The 18,191-nt window shown below is 39.0% G+C and overlaps 2 protein-coding genes across 2 annotated transcripts; one reads left to right on the top strand and one right to left on the bottom strand.

The window, feature by feature from the left end:
• The first annotated feature begins 986 nt into the window (after window positions 1-986).
• LOC113782697 (AT-rich interactive domain-containing protein 6-like) lies at window positions 987-12,142 on the top strand. Its single transcript, XM_027328597.1, has 14 exons — window positions 987-1,328; window positions 1,468-1,629; window positions 1,790-2,728; window positions 2,817-2,856; window positions 4,480-4,532; window positions 6,610-6,655; window positions 7,760-7,852; window positions 8,181-8,303; window positions 8,413-8,464; window positions 8,561-8,636; window positions 10,354-10,420; window positions 10,522-10,572; window positions 11,243-11,335; window positions 11,659-12,142. Exons 3-14 carry the CDS (start codon window positions 1,806-1,808, stop codon window positions 11,761-11,763), a joined length of 1,722 nt encoding a protein of 573 aa, XP_027184398.1. The 5' UTR covers window positions 987-1,328; window positions 1,468-1,629; window positions 1,790-1,805; the 3' UTR covers window positions 11,764-12,142.
• Window positions 12,143-12,871: 729 nt separating this feature from the next.
• On the bottom strand, window positions 12,872-17,367 carry LOC113782643 (cellulose synthase-like protein D4). Its single transcript, XM_027328516.1, has 6 exons — window positions 16,871-17,367; window positions 16,363-16,755; window positions 15,219-16,023; window positions 14,703-15,107; window positions 14,184-14,521; window positions 12,872-13,862 (listed from the first exon to the last, which is right to left on the bottom strand). The coding sequence occupies exons 1-6, from the start codon at window positions 17,365-17,367 to the stop codon at window positions 12,872-12,874; spliced, it is 3,429 nt and encodes a 1,142-aa protein (XP_027184317.1).
• Between the last annotated feature and the right edge of the window lie 824 nt (window positions 17,368-18,191).

Below are 18,191 nucleotides of genomic sequence, written 5' to 3'. Positions count from 1 at the left end.
TAAACCCTAAACCCTAACCCCTAACCCTAACCCTAAACCCTAAACCCTAAACCCTAAACCCTAAACCCTAAACCCTAAACCCTAAACCCTAAACCCTAAACCCTAAACCCTAAACCCTAAACCCTAAACCCTAAACCCTAAACCCTAAACCCTAAACCCTAAACCCTAAACCCTAAACCCTAAACCCTAAACCCTAAACCCTAAACCCTAAACCCTAAACCCTCAACCCTCAACCCTAAACCCTCAACCCTAAACCCTCAACCCTAAACCCTCAACCCTAAACCCCCAACCCTGTAAAACCCTAAACCCTAAACCCTAAACCCTAAAACCCTAAACCCTAAACCCTAAACCCTAAACCCTAACAATATCAACATCATCATTGTCGTCTTTTTGACAATTAGATGAAAAAAAATTGAAAACGAATTTGAAAATTAGGGTTTCTTTCTTTCTTTGACACTTAGATTTATCATTTATGTTTGTATATAATATCAATATGAATTCATAAACTAAGCTTTTTTTAAATTACTTTTTTATCCAATTTTTTAATTTGATTAATCACACCAACATCAACATTGTCATCTTTTTGACAATTACATGAAAAAATATTGAAAACGAATTTGAAAATTAGGGTTTCTTTCTTTCTTTGACACTTAGATTTATCATTTATGTTTGTAAATAATATCAATATGAATTCATAAACTAAGGAATACGTATGGGTATGAGTTATGTGTATGAAGTATGAAATATGAAATGGGTTATGGTTTATTAACATTTAAGAATTTATGTACTTATATTATAATTTATATATTTATTTAATTATATTATTTTTTATTACATAATGTGACCCAACGGTTAGTTGAACCATTAACCCGCCAACTCGATCTCGCTGCCGTGTTGATGCCGGATTGGTTTTTATAATTATGCTATCAACATCCCCATCCTTGGACCATCGCAGCGTGTGCAGTATTATGATGTGGGCACGTACATTTCTACTTTTGTAGGCGGGGAAGTTCACAATCTTTGATTCTTTTCTCGATTAACCCTTTTCTATCCTTGGCTTAGTAATTGTCTCTTTCCGGGTACTGAAGAACTGTGAAAAATTGCTGCCCAGCAAAATATCAACACTCCAAAGTCACCGCTTGCCATTTCATGATTTCAACCACCAACATGTTGCCAACAGCCTGAGAGTCGGAAATGTATTGCGGAGAACAAACAAGAAATACCTGGTCCCTTCTCAGTAATATTTCTCCGTCATAAATAGTGTAAACAAATTTCTTCGTATCGCCGGCGTTAGGGTTTTTCTTATCGGAACAGCTCAAGAATTTCCGGTTCGTTAATTTAATCCCTCTCGAGTTTAGGGGTTTAAACCCCTCCAAGTCCAAGCCTTTCTTTGCTACCCAAGTTCTTTTTTATTATTTATTTATTTATTTGTTTTTCTTGGCGCATTGTACATTTCTTGAAATTTAGGACGGGCGGTTCGCGCACCTGGGACGACGTAGAAGCATAACCTGCGAGACGGAATAGGTGTTTATTCAGTAAGACGCTGCTGGCCTGGCAACTGGCATGGTGTTTGAAACCTAATTAGCTGCTGCAAATAACAGAAGAATCGGGCTATTTAAATTAAGACCAGTGAGTGTCGCATTTTTTGTTTCTTGGTGTGTTTAAATAAACCGAAATACTGTGGAGTAGTATTCAATCGATAACTTCAGCATAATTATTATACTGCTGACTTTATTTCATGTCTGGGCTTTTACATTTTGAGCTTTTGTATAACATGGGGATTTTGCAGAAGCAAAGCTTCACTCATGGCGGCTGATTCTACAACTGATGATACCAGTGAAAACCAACAGTCTGGGGTGAATGCTATTGGTGCCTCTAATAAGAGTAATGATGACATAGGTTTGAACCAGCCTCCTCAGGTTAATTTGACGGATTTTCCTCAATCCCATGACATACAAAATGCGGAGGAAGTTATAAAGGAGGAAGTCTTACTTCCATGCGACCGTGGTGACAATTCAGCTGAAATCTTGGAGCAGGAACTAGGCAAACCTGATATCCAGAGTGTTGACGTCCAAAGCAAGGACCCAGCTGACCTTATTGAGGAAAATGATGGTGTGCATTCTCCTGGTGCTGCACGTGGCCCACTCCCATGTGATACTGAAACAATTGACTTTGAAGGTCAGAGTCAGAAGATTGAGGGAAAAGTTCTGGATGGCCCCAACCAGGATCAGAATTCAGCGATCCTGGACGAGAGACCTTTGGAGTTAGAAATCAAACACGAGAAGGCTCAACAACAGAAAGATGGGTTTACTGGTGCCGAGTCATCAATTACAACTGGGACCAAGGAGATGGACATGGAAAAGAGTTTGACATGTGTACGGTCATCTTCAGCGGTTGAACCTGAGGAAGCAAAGTTGATCACTGGTTTGGAGTTGGTAACGGACGATGAAACAACCAAGGGATTTGGTAGTGCCTCAGCAGAGATGGAGGTTGAACTGAACAATGAGGTTGAGGGAGAATTTGAAAATCCACCCAATGTACAACCTGACACTGATATGAAAACAGCTTCTAATATGCTTCTGCCAGATAGAAATGCTTTCCTTGGGAATGAGTCAGAAACAGAGGAAAATCAAGCAGCCTTTATGAAAGAGTTGGAAGCTTTCCACAAAGAGAGGTTCTTGGAATTCAAGCCACCAAAGTTCTATGGAGAGCCATTGAATTGCCTCAAGTCAGTATTTCTCCTCATTTTTGGGTTTCCATGTAGTTTTCAGAGTTTCAGGGCTTTTGGGCTTATTTGTTCATTGCTTTACAAGCAGATTATGGAGAGCTGTAATCAAACTTGGCGGCTATGAACAGGTTTATTGAGTTTGTGCTTAATTTCTTCCATGTTTTATTGTCTTTTGATGCACATGATGTTTGAACATTTGGAAAATAAAGTCATTGTAGTTTCATGAGAATGAAGCACACATGCTTAAAGCAGAAGATTGTGGTTAATTCTTTTATTTAAACTTCACTTATCAAGAGGAATTGGCACCACAGACAATAAGGGAAGCATATGAACATAAGTGTTGTTTGAATGCATCTCAGTAAATACTGGAAAACATCATCTAGTATTTCCTGAAAAAGTGTAAATAATTTGGATGCTCATAAACTTTTCTGCTTCTCGATGTAATTAACTCTTTCGAGGAGGCTGCTGTTCTGTCATTACCCCGGATTTGTAGTAACATTAGACTTGAGACGTTTTTTATGCATTCTGGTGAAAGTTACCTCCTGTTTAGGGTGGGGAATGGCACTAGGCTGGTTTTAGAGGTTAATGATAGTGATTGTGATGGGAATAAATCTATTGCTTTCATTGACCCACTCTATGGGTTTTGTGATGACCAAGTGAATTTGGCACTTTTTGTCTGGTTAACCTCTCCTTGCTGCCCTTTTTTTAAATTATTTTGCAACAAAAATTGACAAACGTTCGCTTTCCTTCCTCTCCCAAACAACACCCCTGTTCCCCACCCTACCTGTTGATAGACCTATCACAGTTATGGTTGAGTTTGATTCGATTGTTGCAACTGCAGTTGTTGTGAGCAAATCAAAACTGGTTGAGTACTTGTGGAGATTCAAGAGACTGATCTGGTGTATTATGGAGTAATGGGTTGAATGGTAGGAAACTGAGTTGGATGTCTTGAGGACTGCAGCTTGTGATTGGGTAATCAATTGTGCTGCTACAAGCGGAGGTGCAGGTGCCAATACAGATGAAGAAGAAGGAAAAACAGCAAGAAAAGTAAAAAATAAAATAAAAATAAAAGATGGACAGCCAAATAAAAGTTTGAATGGCAGAATCATGGACTCCGTCAAAGTCTGCTGCTGATTTTGTGGTCATCAGACTGTTGAAGCAAGACAAGGAAGAAGGAAGAAGACGAAAACAAAAAATAGATAAAATTAACAGGAAAAAATAAAGTTAATTCTAAACACATTCCTATAACAGACAATTAATTATCATTGAGCGGGTTTCAACCAAAACCCATTATCATTTTGGTTGAAACTATTGCTATTGCCTATTTGAGTGCCAAAGGGGTGGTTAGAACATCGAACTTGTGATATGATCACCCCTAAAACAACTTTGAATGCCAAGTATAATATTCTTTCTACATGTTTTAGGAGGGATAGTTGGAATGGTTTTGTGATACATATTACATGATTATGCATGTATAACATGTATGAAAAGTATGTTTTGCTGTGCTTGTTTTCCGACTTGTACCCGTTTCAAACAGCTTATCCATTATTGCTTGAGATTTAAAGCTTTGATACTATAGACCATATTTCTCGACTTTTCTTTAGTTCAGAGTTTCTTCACTCTTGAGGAGTTAAAATAAATGTATCGTATGGTTTTGTTACCTGAAACTTTAGCAGCATTTTCAGCTCAAGTTAGTTCCCATCGGTAAGATGACTACATTATCAATGGTGTCTCTTTTTTTGGGATTGCAGGTGACTGCTTGCAAGCTGTGGCGGCAAGTTGGAGAATCTTTTAATCCTCCAAAGTAAGGGCTGCTGTTCATGAATTGATTGTAATTGAATGACATCTTATATCATGTTGCATGTTGTCTGTTGCTTAAAAAGGGTTTTTTTTTCACCTAAGATGACACTGCGCATGCTAAGTTTAATACAACTTTTAAGATAACTAGGAAACAAAATTCTGATTGAACTTTAACCTACTCAGCAATTATCTAATTGTGTTATTCGTAATAAGTAAAATGTGTACTGAAAAATTTAATTTTTAAAGAAATGGGAAGAGGAATGGGGGAAATAGTTGATTTGCGTGTGTCAATTTGATATTCTTGCCTCTGTATTCTTTATGTTCAACAAAAGTTCCTTTAGGCTTGTTCATCAGAGCCATTGGAACACTGAAGGCCCTAAATTTTTGTGCCACTCTGCTTCATTCTTATCTCCTAAAATCGTTTGCTTGCCCCCAATCCTCAATTATTTATAAGCCTTGGGCAATTAATGGTGAGTAGTTGACCTCCCAAATATTTGTCTTCCCACAAATGTTTGCTCTTTTACTGTGGCCATCCTTTGATTGTTCTCCCAGTATTTTTTTTCCTGTTTGCAACAATGAAATCTTATTAAATATCAGTAGGGTTAGACCAGAGGCAGTTGTCCCATTATTACTATCCTCAATTTCCTAAAAGTATTAAGAGATTATCCACATATTCGGATTTTAAGATTACAGTTTACTTTTCCTAGTCTTTAATTGCCTCTAAAGCTATTCTCATGTGCATTCTTTTGCTAACATATTATTTTTATGAATTTACTTGGAAGTGTTTGTACTCTTTCTCCTCAAGATTAGTAAGCAAAGTTGCTCTATGTTGATTCTCCCAAGTTTATGTCCACGTCTCAACTTTTTGTACCTTTGAATTGCCTTCAACACCCATCTGTCTTTTGGGCCACACAGCACAGGCGAAAAACAAAATTTTTCAATATATGCATCCCAATAGGTAGAAGAGGTCATTCCTGGGTGAAAGTGTACGAGTTATCGTCCATGAATTGTTGACTATCTCTGTTGAAATTGGTCTTTGGTACATGTGGTTATAATTGTCACTGTGTATCTAGCTCGCCATGTCTTTATTGTGTTTTGATGCTTTTATTCCAATAGCATGAATAATATTCAAAAGATTTCATAACCTCTCCTTTATTTTCTCTGTAACAAGCCTTATCTTCAAAGTATTTGTTCCTCCTTGTATTCTGAATTCAGATCATCATTTGCATCCACATTCAATTTTTGTTATTTCCATTTAATATTGCCTCTACTTGTTCAAGCATATGCTCTTTTTCCTTCCTATCTTCCAACTCCACTTGTTATTACCATTCAAGTTTCATTTGTACTTGTTAGGTTTGCTGATCTTAACTTGGTCTGCATTTGATATATGCTGTGACAAGTTTAATGTCTGACTAAGAATCCTGAAGCCAGTACTTAGTCGCAAGCAAATAAGTCTTATGAATCACTCAAACCATTCCAACCTTTCCAGTTTGGAATAAATCTGTCTGTGTCACAACGGGGTAGTTTCAGATTTTGTCTTTACAGATCATTATAGTGGATAAATAGTAATATTTTATAGTGCAAGTTCACTTGAAAGAAGGTCATTGTAAATTAAAAAAAAATTGAAAAGGGATGATATAGGCTTTTATGGATAGCCTTCAGTATACTTGAAATTGAATCCCACTTTCTTGTCAGAGATTGCAGATTCATCCAATTATAATTTTTTTTAGAGGGTGTAAAACAAAAAAAAAAAGGGATGACAAATAGGCCTCTGAAAATTGCAGCATGGGTGGCAGAGTTTGTGGTTATTTCTCCTGGTTTTTTATTGTGTGCTAGATGTTTTCTTACACTAGAATTGAGCATTTCTTTAATAGATTGAGAAACTTATACTGAGGATTGTATTTATACCTATGCGATATATAGTTTGATTACGCAGTATATGAAATAGATATAGGTTTCTCAATGATGGTCTCTTTGCATGACTTATATAATTGTTCCCTCATGATGTGTTTTTGTTAAGTTCATTTTGTTTGTTGTTGTTTTGGTAAGAGAATCCAGCATTTTCCTTTATAATTGTGCAGGACCTGTACGACAGTTTCCTGGACATTTCGAGGTTTCTATGAGAAGGTAAAGATTAGTTGACTGATTTTTCATTTATTCTTGATGTTATAAGATTTTTTAGGTATCTAGTGTAGTTAACAATTTGCCACCTGATGGGTAAGCTGGTTCCGAAGAATTGTCAGGACTACAAGAATTTTGTAGAAGAGCCAAGCAGGGACTAGCTCTATGGCTCCAAAATGCAAAGGATATTTTGGATAGTTGTTGTTGATTACTTCATCTCCTTGCTTTTAATTCTTTGTTATTTCTCTTGTTCTCTGAAAGCCTGTATATGGAAGAGGAGCAGTATCCTAAATTTAACTCATCCTTCTTCTTGTGCAATATAAGCTCCAAAATATGGAGCATGTTCTTCACTGGCCAAGTCATGCTTTGTTAACCTACTGATGCAGAACTATAGAATCATATTTTTTAGCCATGCTATACATAAGCAGCACAGTGGTTGCTTTTTTGACCGATTATTTTTCTCACCATTAAATTAGCATATGCGTCCAGTAACTAATATAGTCTTGACATGAAGGCCAGCTAAGAATCCATAAAACCTTAAATTAGCATATGTGTCAAACAATTTTCAAAAAAAATGGTCAAATGAGAGATGTCAAGGGTTTATGAGAGATGACAAACAGGTAATGAGAGCTGAAAAATGGTCAAATAAAATACCCTCATCTAGTGTGTATCTGAATGCCATGTCTCATCTCGCGTGCATCTTATAGTAACAACTTGCACTAGAAGCAAATAGATAAGTTTGAAAGAAAGGCAAAAAGGATAAGAGCTGTTGATTTTAAGTTTCCACAATCTTGTAAAGAGGACTTACAGTGGGATAGCAAAAAGTGTCAAATGAAAACAGTAATTGCTGGTTTGATATAATGGACCATGAGCATCCGTGCTCATCATACATGGGCCTAATTCCCATACATGCCAAAAAAAATACATCCAAACACTTGAAATGAACTTTATGGTTAACCTAATTGCTGGGTTTCTCTTTTGCCTAAATCAAATGCCCATACTGACATCCCTTTCCATGAATTAACACATCCTTACTTTTCTTACAATAGTTCTTTCATATGTTTACCTGTTTCTGTTTCATTTTGAAATTGTTATTTGTTGCTACTGCAGGCACTACTGGAGTATGAAAAGCACAAAATGCGCTGTGGTGAACTTCCTTTTACTGATGCTTCCTTTGTAGAACCATCCGGCGCTGGCAATCAGGTAGTTGACATGTACAATCTTGTTAGTGGTAGAAGTTAATCAGATCAAGAATTGCTATTGTAAAGTTAGAAGAACAAAGCTGGAAGATTGACATTTGCAAGTCATGGATTTGAATTTGTTGAAATATTGTTTTGACTTCCATATCCATCCTTTATAGCCGAAACTAACGCCTTTAACCTTTTTTATGCCAGTAATTGCTGGTGTCATCTTCTTAAATGGCTCTAACTTTAGCTTCCTCATTCTGTTTTGTGTTCTGCCAACTGTTTCCTCACCAAACCAATCTCTTCACAATGCATACATTCATAACTAAGGAAATTTTCATTTGCAGGCAGGTACTAGTCAATCATCAGGATCAGGAAGAGCAAGAAGGGATGCTGCAGCTCGTGCTATGCAGGGTTGGCACAGTCAGCGTCTCCTTGGCAATGGAGAGGTTGGAGATCCGATTATCAAGGTGAGTGTAAGGGTAAACTTTTGTGCCATAAAATACATATACACTTGTTTCTTGTAGTGTCTGGTTGTTCATTGTGCTTTTTCCTTTATGCTGGGTTTGTGATTTGTAGGACAAAAATTTGGTTTCAACACCAAAGCGTGAAAAGCAGCTGAAAAGCGTTGGTAAGAATATAACTGAAGTGTTAGTTTCCTTTCTAGTCGGTAATGTTGAATTCTTTGCTCTGGTTGTTTTAATTTTCATTTGGTTCTCTAATGAAGGTCTGCTAAAACGTAAAAAGGCGTCTCCTGTTGATCATCCTCTCCATGGTGCAAGCATGAAAGTATCAAAACCACAGTTAAGAGCTCTGGATCCATGTGCTTTTTTTTTTTTTGGTGACTAGAGAAGCGTACTTGTTATATCGTGTAATGCTGTTAAATGATAGTTTTTCTTCCTTATTCTGGAGTAAGGCCAGTTACCAGTGAACACACAAGGTGACTTCATGTCTGAAAAGGAGTGGGATGCATTATTATAGGAGAAGAATTAGAATTGGAGTTGGAAGATGTTAACATTTCATGAGAGAGTTATTCTTTTATCTTGTTCTATGGTTTCTTTTCTTTAGTTGGCAAAGTACTAGTTACTTCCCCATTTTTTAAATAGAGAGATACTGGTATTTTGGTAATTTCAAAGATCTTATGTTGTACCTGCTTTGGTGGTGGTGACAGAAAGGTATTGAAGAAAGTCCATAGACTCAGTCTTGCTTATTTTACCATCACTAAAGATACAAGCGACAAACTGCATCCTTTGCTTTTTAGCAGTGTTCAATTCATTTGATGAAGAACTGAGGTGTTAAAGTTAGGATATTGCTCAAATGCTGGTGAAATCATGTAATCAAATCCAGAAAAAATATGAACTGTTTAAATTACAGTCTTCAAAGATCTGAATGACAGTGGATGCAGTCAGTTTTAGCTAGAAGAGTTGAGTGAGATCCTTCATCTTGAGCTTCGTGATGGTCTCCCTGGTTCTATTTATATAATCTCATATTTATTCCAGAAGGTCTAGTTGTTTTATTGATTGGACTGGCCATGAGGAACTTGATAAACTAGATTGAAAACATCAATCTGATTTTTTTTGTATTTTCTTGGGATATTCACTAGTGATTACCTGTTAAAAGTGAAGATTATCTTGTTATTAACTATAATGGTGTTTTTTTTTAGTCATGTAATATGAGTTGGAGAGAGAAAGAAAAGGTGAGTAGTCTAGCATCTTGGCTTATTGCCTGTGTCTGTCAGTCTTTCTCACTTACATTTTGGAGAAAAGGTTGTGGGAGTAGATGCAGATTTAAGGGAAGGAATGAATATGAAAACAAGAGCTTCTGTTTCTGTAAAATGTGTGAAAATGTTGGCTAATTCTTAGGTCCTACACTGTTATTCCAAATTCTTTTCTAAATAATCTCCTATCCAAACATAACAAGTATGTTTTTGTTTCCAATGGTTATCTTTGCCTCTCTTGTAATATGGGATTATTCTGGAAACTCTGCAGCAAATCTTATCTTGGGAGGAACTTAAAAACTCAGTTTTCATTTCTCTGAAATCTAAGTGCTTATCATTTAAAAAATCTGTAATTTGAGATCCTGTGAAAATAACACCTTACTTCTTAGATGCTTCAAGTTCTGTTGAACAATTTTTTTCCAACACGACTATTTCTGAAAACCTTGTGACTGACCTTGATGTAAATCATTTTAAAGATTTCAAAGGAAGAAGAACTGGAGTAATACATAGAAAGTTTTGCCCACTTTTGCTAGAAACAATTAGGCCTCTTTGTGCAGTAATGATTTATTCTGAAAAGTGTCTTTCTTATCTTAATCAGTTCTTTTTAAGCAAAAATTTGAACTTTTCAAGTTAATGTCTTGTCCCGGTTAAGGTTTACATGTTCTATTGTATTGGGCATAGACTGGATATCGGTAGTTGATATTTGTCCGTAGTGAAATAGCACTTTAGCTTGTGATCAACAGATCAAGTTACATTCCTTCAGCTCGAGATTTATGTCTTTTTTTTTTTTTTTGGGGCATTAGACTGGATACGATGGTGGTAGATATTGGTAACCCGGCCGACTGGGTGAAGATTAATGTACAGAGAACAGTAAGTTTTTTCTCGCAACTCTTGCTTGGCCTCTTATATCAGGTATTCTGGAGTATCTCATGCATGAAAATTTAACTTTTTTTGTAACATTGATTGTACAGAAAGACTGCTTTGAAGTATATGCTTTAGTTCCTGGGCTTTTGCGCGAGGAGGTAATTGAAGAAATATGTGCCGTCTCTCTCTGTCGGAAAATCTATTGCTACTTTTTGCCATTTGTGTTCCAGAAAGTATGACTTCCCGGTCAGGGGCCTGTATTTGAAATGTCATCTAGAATGGCTGGTCAGTTGATGAAAGAGAAAAAATATTGAGCATGAAAGAGTAGTATGAGATGTTTTCCTTTTGTGACTGGATTAAAACTCCTTTTCTTGGCTTCTTGAGAGTGTGTTTCCGTTGCTTATTTGGATACTGCTATGCTCACTTATGTGGATCTTCATGCTTCTGCTAAATTCTAGTTATTAGAATTTCACTTACTCAGAAGCATTGTGTTCTGCCAAAGTGATTTTTTATATTGTCTCAGAAGTGTAGTGCATGACATCTGACGTTGAATATAGAGTCCAACAAACAATCTTCTGATCATTTTAGTTTTGCTCTCATATGAAAACCTTTTTCGCTTTTGTACTGTAGCCTGGAAAACTATCCATTCCGGTGGTTTTATATTTTTATTGAGGCAGTTGTAGCTGATGATTATCGGTCTTCAGGGGGTTCAAAATTTGAGGCTGATTATGAACTATCTACCTGTTTGATGGTTTGCAATTCATAGTGCTTCAGTTACCTTTGTGAGCTTGCTTTGTATTAGATGGGCTTATTCTTGATTAAAACCAGGTGCGGGTGCAATCTGATCCTGCAGGCCGCTTAGTTATATCTGGTCAGCCAGAACAGCTGGATAATCCTTGGGGAGTCACTCCATTCAAAAAGGTTATTTTTGTGTCTCTCATAATTATTCGTACGATTAAACCTCATTATTGCTGTATAAATAGTGCACAGGTTGAATTCATTTGATAACAGTGCATGTATAGTTGGGTGTTTCTGCAAAATCTGGTGAGGCCAAATTACCCTTCTCTCTCTAATGTGCGTTCGGGTAGCAGGGAACTGATGAGTGAGCCAGTGTGTCAATGTTTATCTGCTGATAGGACATTTCACTGGGCTAGGAGTAGCATGTCTACAGAAGAAAATTTTGCTTTTGTTATGTGTGCTTGATACATGGAATAATGTGACAGATAAAGTCGTTCCTGTACCAGGTAGTCAGCTTACCATCCAGGATAGATCCTCATCAGACATCTGCTGTGGTTACCTTACATGGCCAGTTGTTTGTGCGAGTACCATTTGAGCAGTCAGACACCTAGAATGTGGAAAAGGTACATTGAGCTCCATTTGCTCTGTCTGGTTATCTGAAGACAGAGAGAGAAGGAGAGATTGTTGGGGGAAATGGAGCTACGGATGTCAAATTTGCAATGAAAGTTTGACTTTGTACTGCAAGCTCACAATGAAGCTTAAAGTTTTTTTTTTTTTTTTTGTCTTAAGAAAAAAGAAAACACTTACTGCTGTTTAACGTAAGCTTTGCGGCTGAATTATCTTTTGTGTAGATACTATCTACTTACTGTAGGTTCAGTATGCTTAACTTTTCCGACCCTTCTCTTTGCTGTCCGGTTCATGTGGTTCCTTTAGTTGGACCTGTACATTTTCGTTGCCAAACATACATGCTTGCTATCATTTTTCTTTGAAGATTTGAGTATTTCTATCTGAATTTATGTTCTTTAAATTTACTCCCTCGGTTTGAAGGTCTAGTGCATGGTCCCCTTGTTTGCAAAATATATTTCTACTAGTTCGATGGGAAGTATGACTGATACAATTACTGAGGAAAGAAGTACTTGATATGGGATGATATGATACTTGCTATGCTCAATTTTTTTGTAAGTACTCCATTAATTACTACTTTTCAGTTGCAAATATATCCGAGGACATGCTTCCTTGCACCACAAAGCACGCCGGCTTCGCCGGGCAACGTTTACAGCAGAGTACAGTTACCCGACGAAGATGCTAAGTTGTGTATTTGTCAGTTTTATAGTAAGTATTCTCTATCAAAAGATCGAAATACGGAGAGAGAGAGAGAGAGAGAAGAAGAGGGGGGTTGGAGGAGAACTGAGAAGGGGAGTGGTTAGCGGGGAAAGAAAAGGACGTTAGACTTTAATCACTCCACAATATACTATCTAATCCTACTGAGCCGTCCTTTGACGGCTTTACTTTTGCAGCAGTTGGGGTACAGTTTACATCTGTCGTATGAATTACTTGCAACTTTTCTTTCCCGGATGCCATCCAATAAATCCCGGATTTTGGGAGTGGGGACGATGCTATATTTCAAGCGCAAGAATCTCGCAGCTTTTGTATAAATCAAATTAGAAGTAGCGGTGATCTGTAGTGGTACAAGTTTTTGGTGCATGTACTACGTGCTCTTCATGGAAATTGAAAACCACTACCTCCTCCTCCTCCTCCTCCTCCTCCTCCTCCCCCTGAATTTGTGTTAGCCTTAGGTGGATTAATGGCAATCCATAGTAGTGAGAGCGTGATGGCAATAAGTCCCGACCACACAAACACAATTGTGGGTGTCTTCCTTCTCCTTCCCATCAAGCCTTTTGCAAAAGGATACAAGTGAGCTAGAACCCAAAAGCTGAAGAAGGCTCCGCCAATGAACTTGCTCCACTGGGGTTCTGCGCTATAAATTGTCCTTGAAAATGCCACTATCATTGCTATTATGTTCACCATCCCGATCACAATAGGTGGAATCATCAAAGAAGTCCATTTCACCAAGTACAAATCTGCATAGATATCATCATTGTCCTCTCCAGCAGACTTGGAAGTAAGTGTGAAAGATATCTCGATCCCTGCAATCACTTTGAGGAGACCTTGCATCACTGCAGCCAAGTGGGCACTGGTTCCACCGATGAGCCAGAACTGCTCGTTTCTCCACCAATCTTCTAATCCTATTCCAGACCATTTTACTTCCAATATTGCCAATGAGATCAGGCATATGGTTATAATCAGCAAATAGACCAAGAAAACCACGTTTAAGTTTTTCACGATAAAGTGTCCGGAAAGGAGTGAGAGGGCAGGAAGGAAACAGTAGACAATAAGGAACAGAGAGGTGAAAGGATAGATGCCGACATTGAGATAAGCTAGGCGCTGGAGTAACTTCAAGCGACGGGAAGCGAGGAAGGCATTGTTCCTAGAAAAGAAAATCTCCACTGAGCCTGTAGCCCAGCGGAGGACCTGATGGAGCCTATCTGTAAGATTAATTGGAGCCGATCCGCGGAACGCATCACGCTTGGTGATGCAGTAGACGGAGCGCCAACCGCGGTTGTGCATGCGGTAGCCTGTGACCACATCCTCTGTGACTGAGCCATAAATCCAACCAACCCGATCACCCCACTCTGTCTTATCTTCATACCTAGAGAACGAATAAGAGGAGGGTAAGACACAACTGGAGTGTGTCGCAAGAGGATATCATATAACCTATCATCATGTTTGAATTCTCAATTTCGCATTGTTTTTTTTTATTATTCAATGGATGTCTACTAATTGGACACAGCACACTGAAAAATGGTTGGCATTTGCGTTCCTTCAGATTTGGATATTGAATGTCACTAGCACTACTATTATATTTGATGCCATCTATATTAATTCGTTTTAGTTTTGCTAACTTGAGAAACCAATTTAGGATAGCCGTGCATGTATTCAGCAGTATTGATCTATATTGAAGAAAACTTACCAACAAGAAATTACAGATACAGCTTCAGCCACAGTAGCAGCATCAAGTGGTTCACGGGGAACTCTGAGAGCACCAGGTGGTCTTCCGAACTTGACAGCAGGATGATCAGCAATCGGGCGGCCTTGGAATTCAGCAACAGGTATAGATTCAGCAAGCATTGTTGAATTTCCAAAACGTTTGGGCAACAAATTGACGTCAAGATCAGGATCGAAGTCAGTGGCCTTCAGGGCTTGGGTCTCACTACCCTTTTGGCTCATCGTGCTAAATTGTTGAGGGGGATCAAAACCATAAAGTGCGAACCGCCTAAACATGCAACCGGTGCCCACATAAACAGGTCCCTAAATGCATGGGACATATGTAATTGGTGACAATGGGATAGGGATCATCATTTGCAGTACAAAAATCTTTGGGATTCTCTATAAATGCTAACCACTGCATGTTTTATTTAAATTTTTATAAAAAAAAAAAAAAACACAAATGAAACGATATGACAGAACGGATGTAGGAGAGAATAACCACCTGTAGGCCATCGAGTGCACGCATATTACCATCAAAAAATACTGTGTTGTGATTTGCATAACGATCAGATGGATCAATTCCTTCAAATCTTTGAGGAAATTGTATATAGCAGATGTCTTCACCTCCCCTATCCATCATGAAGCACATCCCCTCCCGAATAGCCTTGCAATTATAGAAATAGTGGTCGCAATCTAGGTTGAGAATGAATGGTCCATTAGAGAGTATGGCTGATGCTCGAACCAAAGCATTCATGGCTCCAGCTTTCTTGTTATGATCATACCCCGGTCGCTTCTCTCGGGAGACATACACGAACATGGGTAACCGGATGTCCACGTCTGAAAAATCTAGGATTTTGCCTTCAGAGTCTCCCATCAGCGGATCACTACTGGGAGGCTTCAGCATTACCTGCAACCGCCATACTGTTTGATTACTTGGGGCAAGGCCATATACTGTTTGATTAGTGGGATTAGCACATTAATCGGTTACATACTAGAGAAAATTGACATAGGAAGTTACCTGCAAGATTCCTGCATGATCACCTTTAGCATGATCGCTACTCGGAACAGCCCAGGTACCAGGCCAATGGGTGCCATCAGCCATCCAAGTGGCCTTTTGGACCTTAACAGGCTCTAGGGGATCCGCCCCACCCTCTCTCAAGTGCTTTAGCATCTTCATTTCCTCTCTGGCATTGAAGGCATCGGATCTTCTCCTTATGGAATCGGGCAATCCATTGATCCTTACCTTCAACTCATCATATTCCCTCTTAACCCTTCTCCGATCCTTGACAAAATCGGATCTCTTCTTGTTCTTGGTTGGGTCACCCTTCAAGCTGAAATAGGTTTCTGGGTTCCTAGGCTCAATGTCGTGTTTCTTACAAAATGGAACCCATAAATCGGCAAAGCTGGCAGCCTCGGCCATTGCCTCAAATGTGAGGAGAGCACCGCCATCATCTGAAACATAACAGGCAACTTTCTCCACAGGGTAATCAGCAGCCAGGATAGATAAGATGGTGTTGGCGGTGACGAGGGGTGGCTCTTTCTCTGGATCGGCCGTGGAGACAAATAAGTCCACTCCGGGCAAGTCAGAGCGACCGGTAGGATTGGAGGGCGACGGCAGATCAAATTTATCGCGTAAAACCTCCAGGTCTGTAGAGCGGTTGACAGGACACAGCTTGGGAAGTTGATCCAAAATCCAGGAGAAGGCAAACCAGACCTCGCACGTGACGGACATCGCCCACAACCAGATGGCTTCGTCGTTTGGATGTCTCAACCTCCAGGTTAGGAAAAAGGCCAAAATCACTAGCCGAACCGCAATCAGCAGCCTGATCAGGTGGTCAAAATTAATGATGATCTTTTTAAAATTTCTCCATTACTGACTTGAATCAAATCAGAGAGTATATGTTTGTACCAACTGTGCGGTGGTTTACACAGTTAGCGGTCTGGCCTCCATGCATGATCCATGCAATATTACTTTTTAAAGAAAACATTCTGAGATTATGATGGTTGAAGTTACACTAGAAACTTAAATATGACTGATTGCACAATACGAAAATAATAATAATAATAGGAATATATACTCGGAACATCATATCATATCATATAAAGTCCGTAATGTTAATTATTGTACGTAAGCTCACTGCTGCAAATGACACCCAACCAACCTGTATGGGCTAATAATGCCTTGCGGAATTGGCAACCTCCGGCTCAGAGGCCTCCAAGGTTTGTCGGACGGATCCAACATACCTCTTTGCATTCCATCGCCATGGTCATCACCATATCCATCATCTTGAGGCCAATACGCATTTCCGTAACCATACGTGCCCTGGGTCTCAAAAAGCCACTTATTGTGATCGAACTCTCCGTTTTGATTTCTCTTCATCATGGACATGCGGCGATCTGCTTTGGGGTCATCCGGGGCAGGCAGCGACAAAGCTCCACTGGAAAAATCTGGTACCTCATCTTCATAATCCCCAACTTTGTACGGCTCCTTGCACCCTGGACATAAACCTCTTTCTTTGTGGGCGTCCATGTAGCAATCCCTACAAATCTTGAACCTGAAAGCAACAAACATGTGTAATTTTAATTATGTACCGTACGTTTTACGCACGCAATGATCCATGCATACGCTGCTACTTTGGACATTTGTCATTTTTCTTCTTGATTATATACCTGCATTCGCAAGGAGTTATGTCATTTCCTCTTTCATCCTTCATAACCTTGCCATCGCAAGCAGGCATGGCGCAGGACGAGCCTTTGGATCCTGCCATTTGAGGATGGCTTACTTTTGACTCTATGACCTTATCCATTAGGTGGGCCCGCGTGACGCTGTTGAAACCCCCAGTAAAGAGTGAATTGGAGACGTATTGCTCCTCAGCTTTTGCAGCCACTGACGGTGTAGTTGATGCGTCCATTGGTTGGTTGTCAGGTGTAGGGGGAATGTGGACTGTGTAGTTCATGTAATCAGCAGAGAATTCTCCTGACATATCCAGGTCTTCCCTAGAAAGGCTCACATAACGACCACTTGAAGTTCGCCTGGCGAATTTGACAGTTTGTCCACTTGAATTGCGATTGCCCTGAGAGGAGGCAGAAGAAGAAGAACCCCCACCCCCTCCGGCGGAGCTGTTGCGAATTGCCTTCTTAGATGGTTGGCTAGACAAGGTTGCCATATTTGCACCACGGATCAATACAGGTCGATCTGAATTTCTCACGACGGATTACCTGGCAACATAATTATCTACTATATGCCATGCACGTACATTTCCATCAATCAATTATGTGTGTTATTCAACTTTATTATAGAAGATGAATCATGGCTATTGATTGATTGATTGATCTTTCAATTAAGTTGGTTTAAAAAAAAAAAAAGAAGAAGAAAAACAATTTTTTCAGGAAAACCCTGCCAAGAACATCCAATTTCTGAAGCTAGCATTTCTAGAGTCTATAGAAGAAAGACGACATTCTTTCTTTTGTTTCCGTTCGAGAAATATCAACTAGAAAGAGCATACAGAGAGAGATGCACGGTGGCATTCTGCAGCAAGCTCCTGTGTACAAAGAAACAATTGAACACTCAGAGAGGCAGCTTCCTCCACGTGCTCAATGGTTGTCCCTTGCGAATAAGAAAGAAAAGAAAAGAGAAGAAACGAAAAGGGAAGGATTGGATACATAGCGGAATGCATGGTGAGGTGGAGAGACCGAGTAACTCCTTTTGATCCTATACTTACGGGTTCCAAGGGCATATAATACCGTCCATCTTCCCAGAATACTAGGAACAGGGAAATTGTTTTTAGGGTTAATCACAATTATTTCCCTTAAAGTATACCTCATTTCTTATTTTACCCCCTAATCATTTTTTTGTCTCACTTTATCTCCCATTGGACAAAATTGTCCCTCTATTATTCTAAACTCTTATTTTTCTCTTTTATTTTTTCCCTTTCCCCTTTTGTGCTCTTTTATTTTCTTTGCCTCTTTCTTCTTTCTTTAATTCTTCCTC

This window comes from Coffea eugenioides, chromosome 9 (genome assembly GCF_003713205.1).
Source record: "Coffea eugenioides isolate CCC68of chromosome 9, Ceug_1.0, whole genome shotgun sequence".
In the NCBI taxonomy this organism is placed as follows: domain Eukaryota; kingdom Viridiplantae; phylum Streptophyta; class Magnoliopsida; order Gentianales; family Rubiaceae; genus Coffea; species Coffea eugenioides.
Note: the sequence above shows the minus strand (reverse complement) of the source record. Positions and strands in the feature narration are given on the sequence as shown.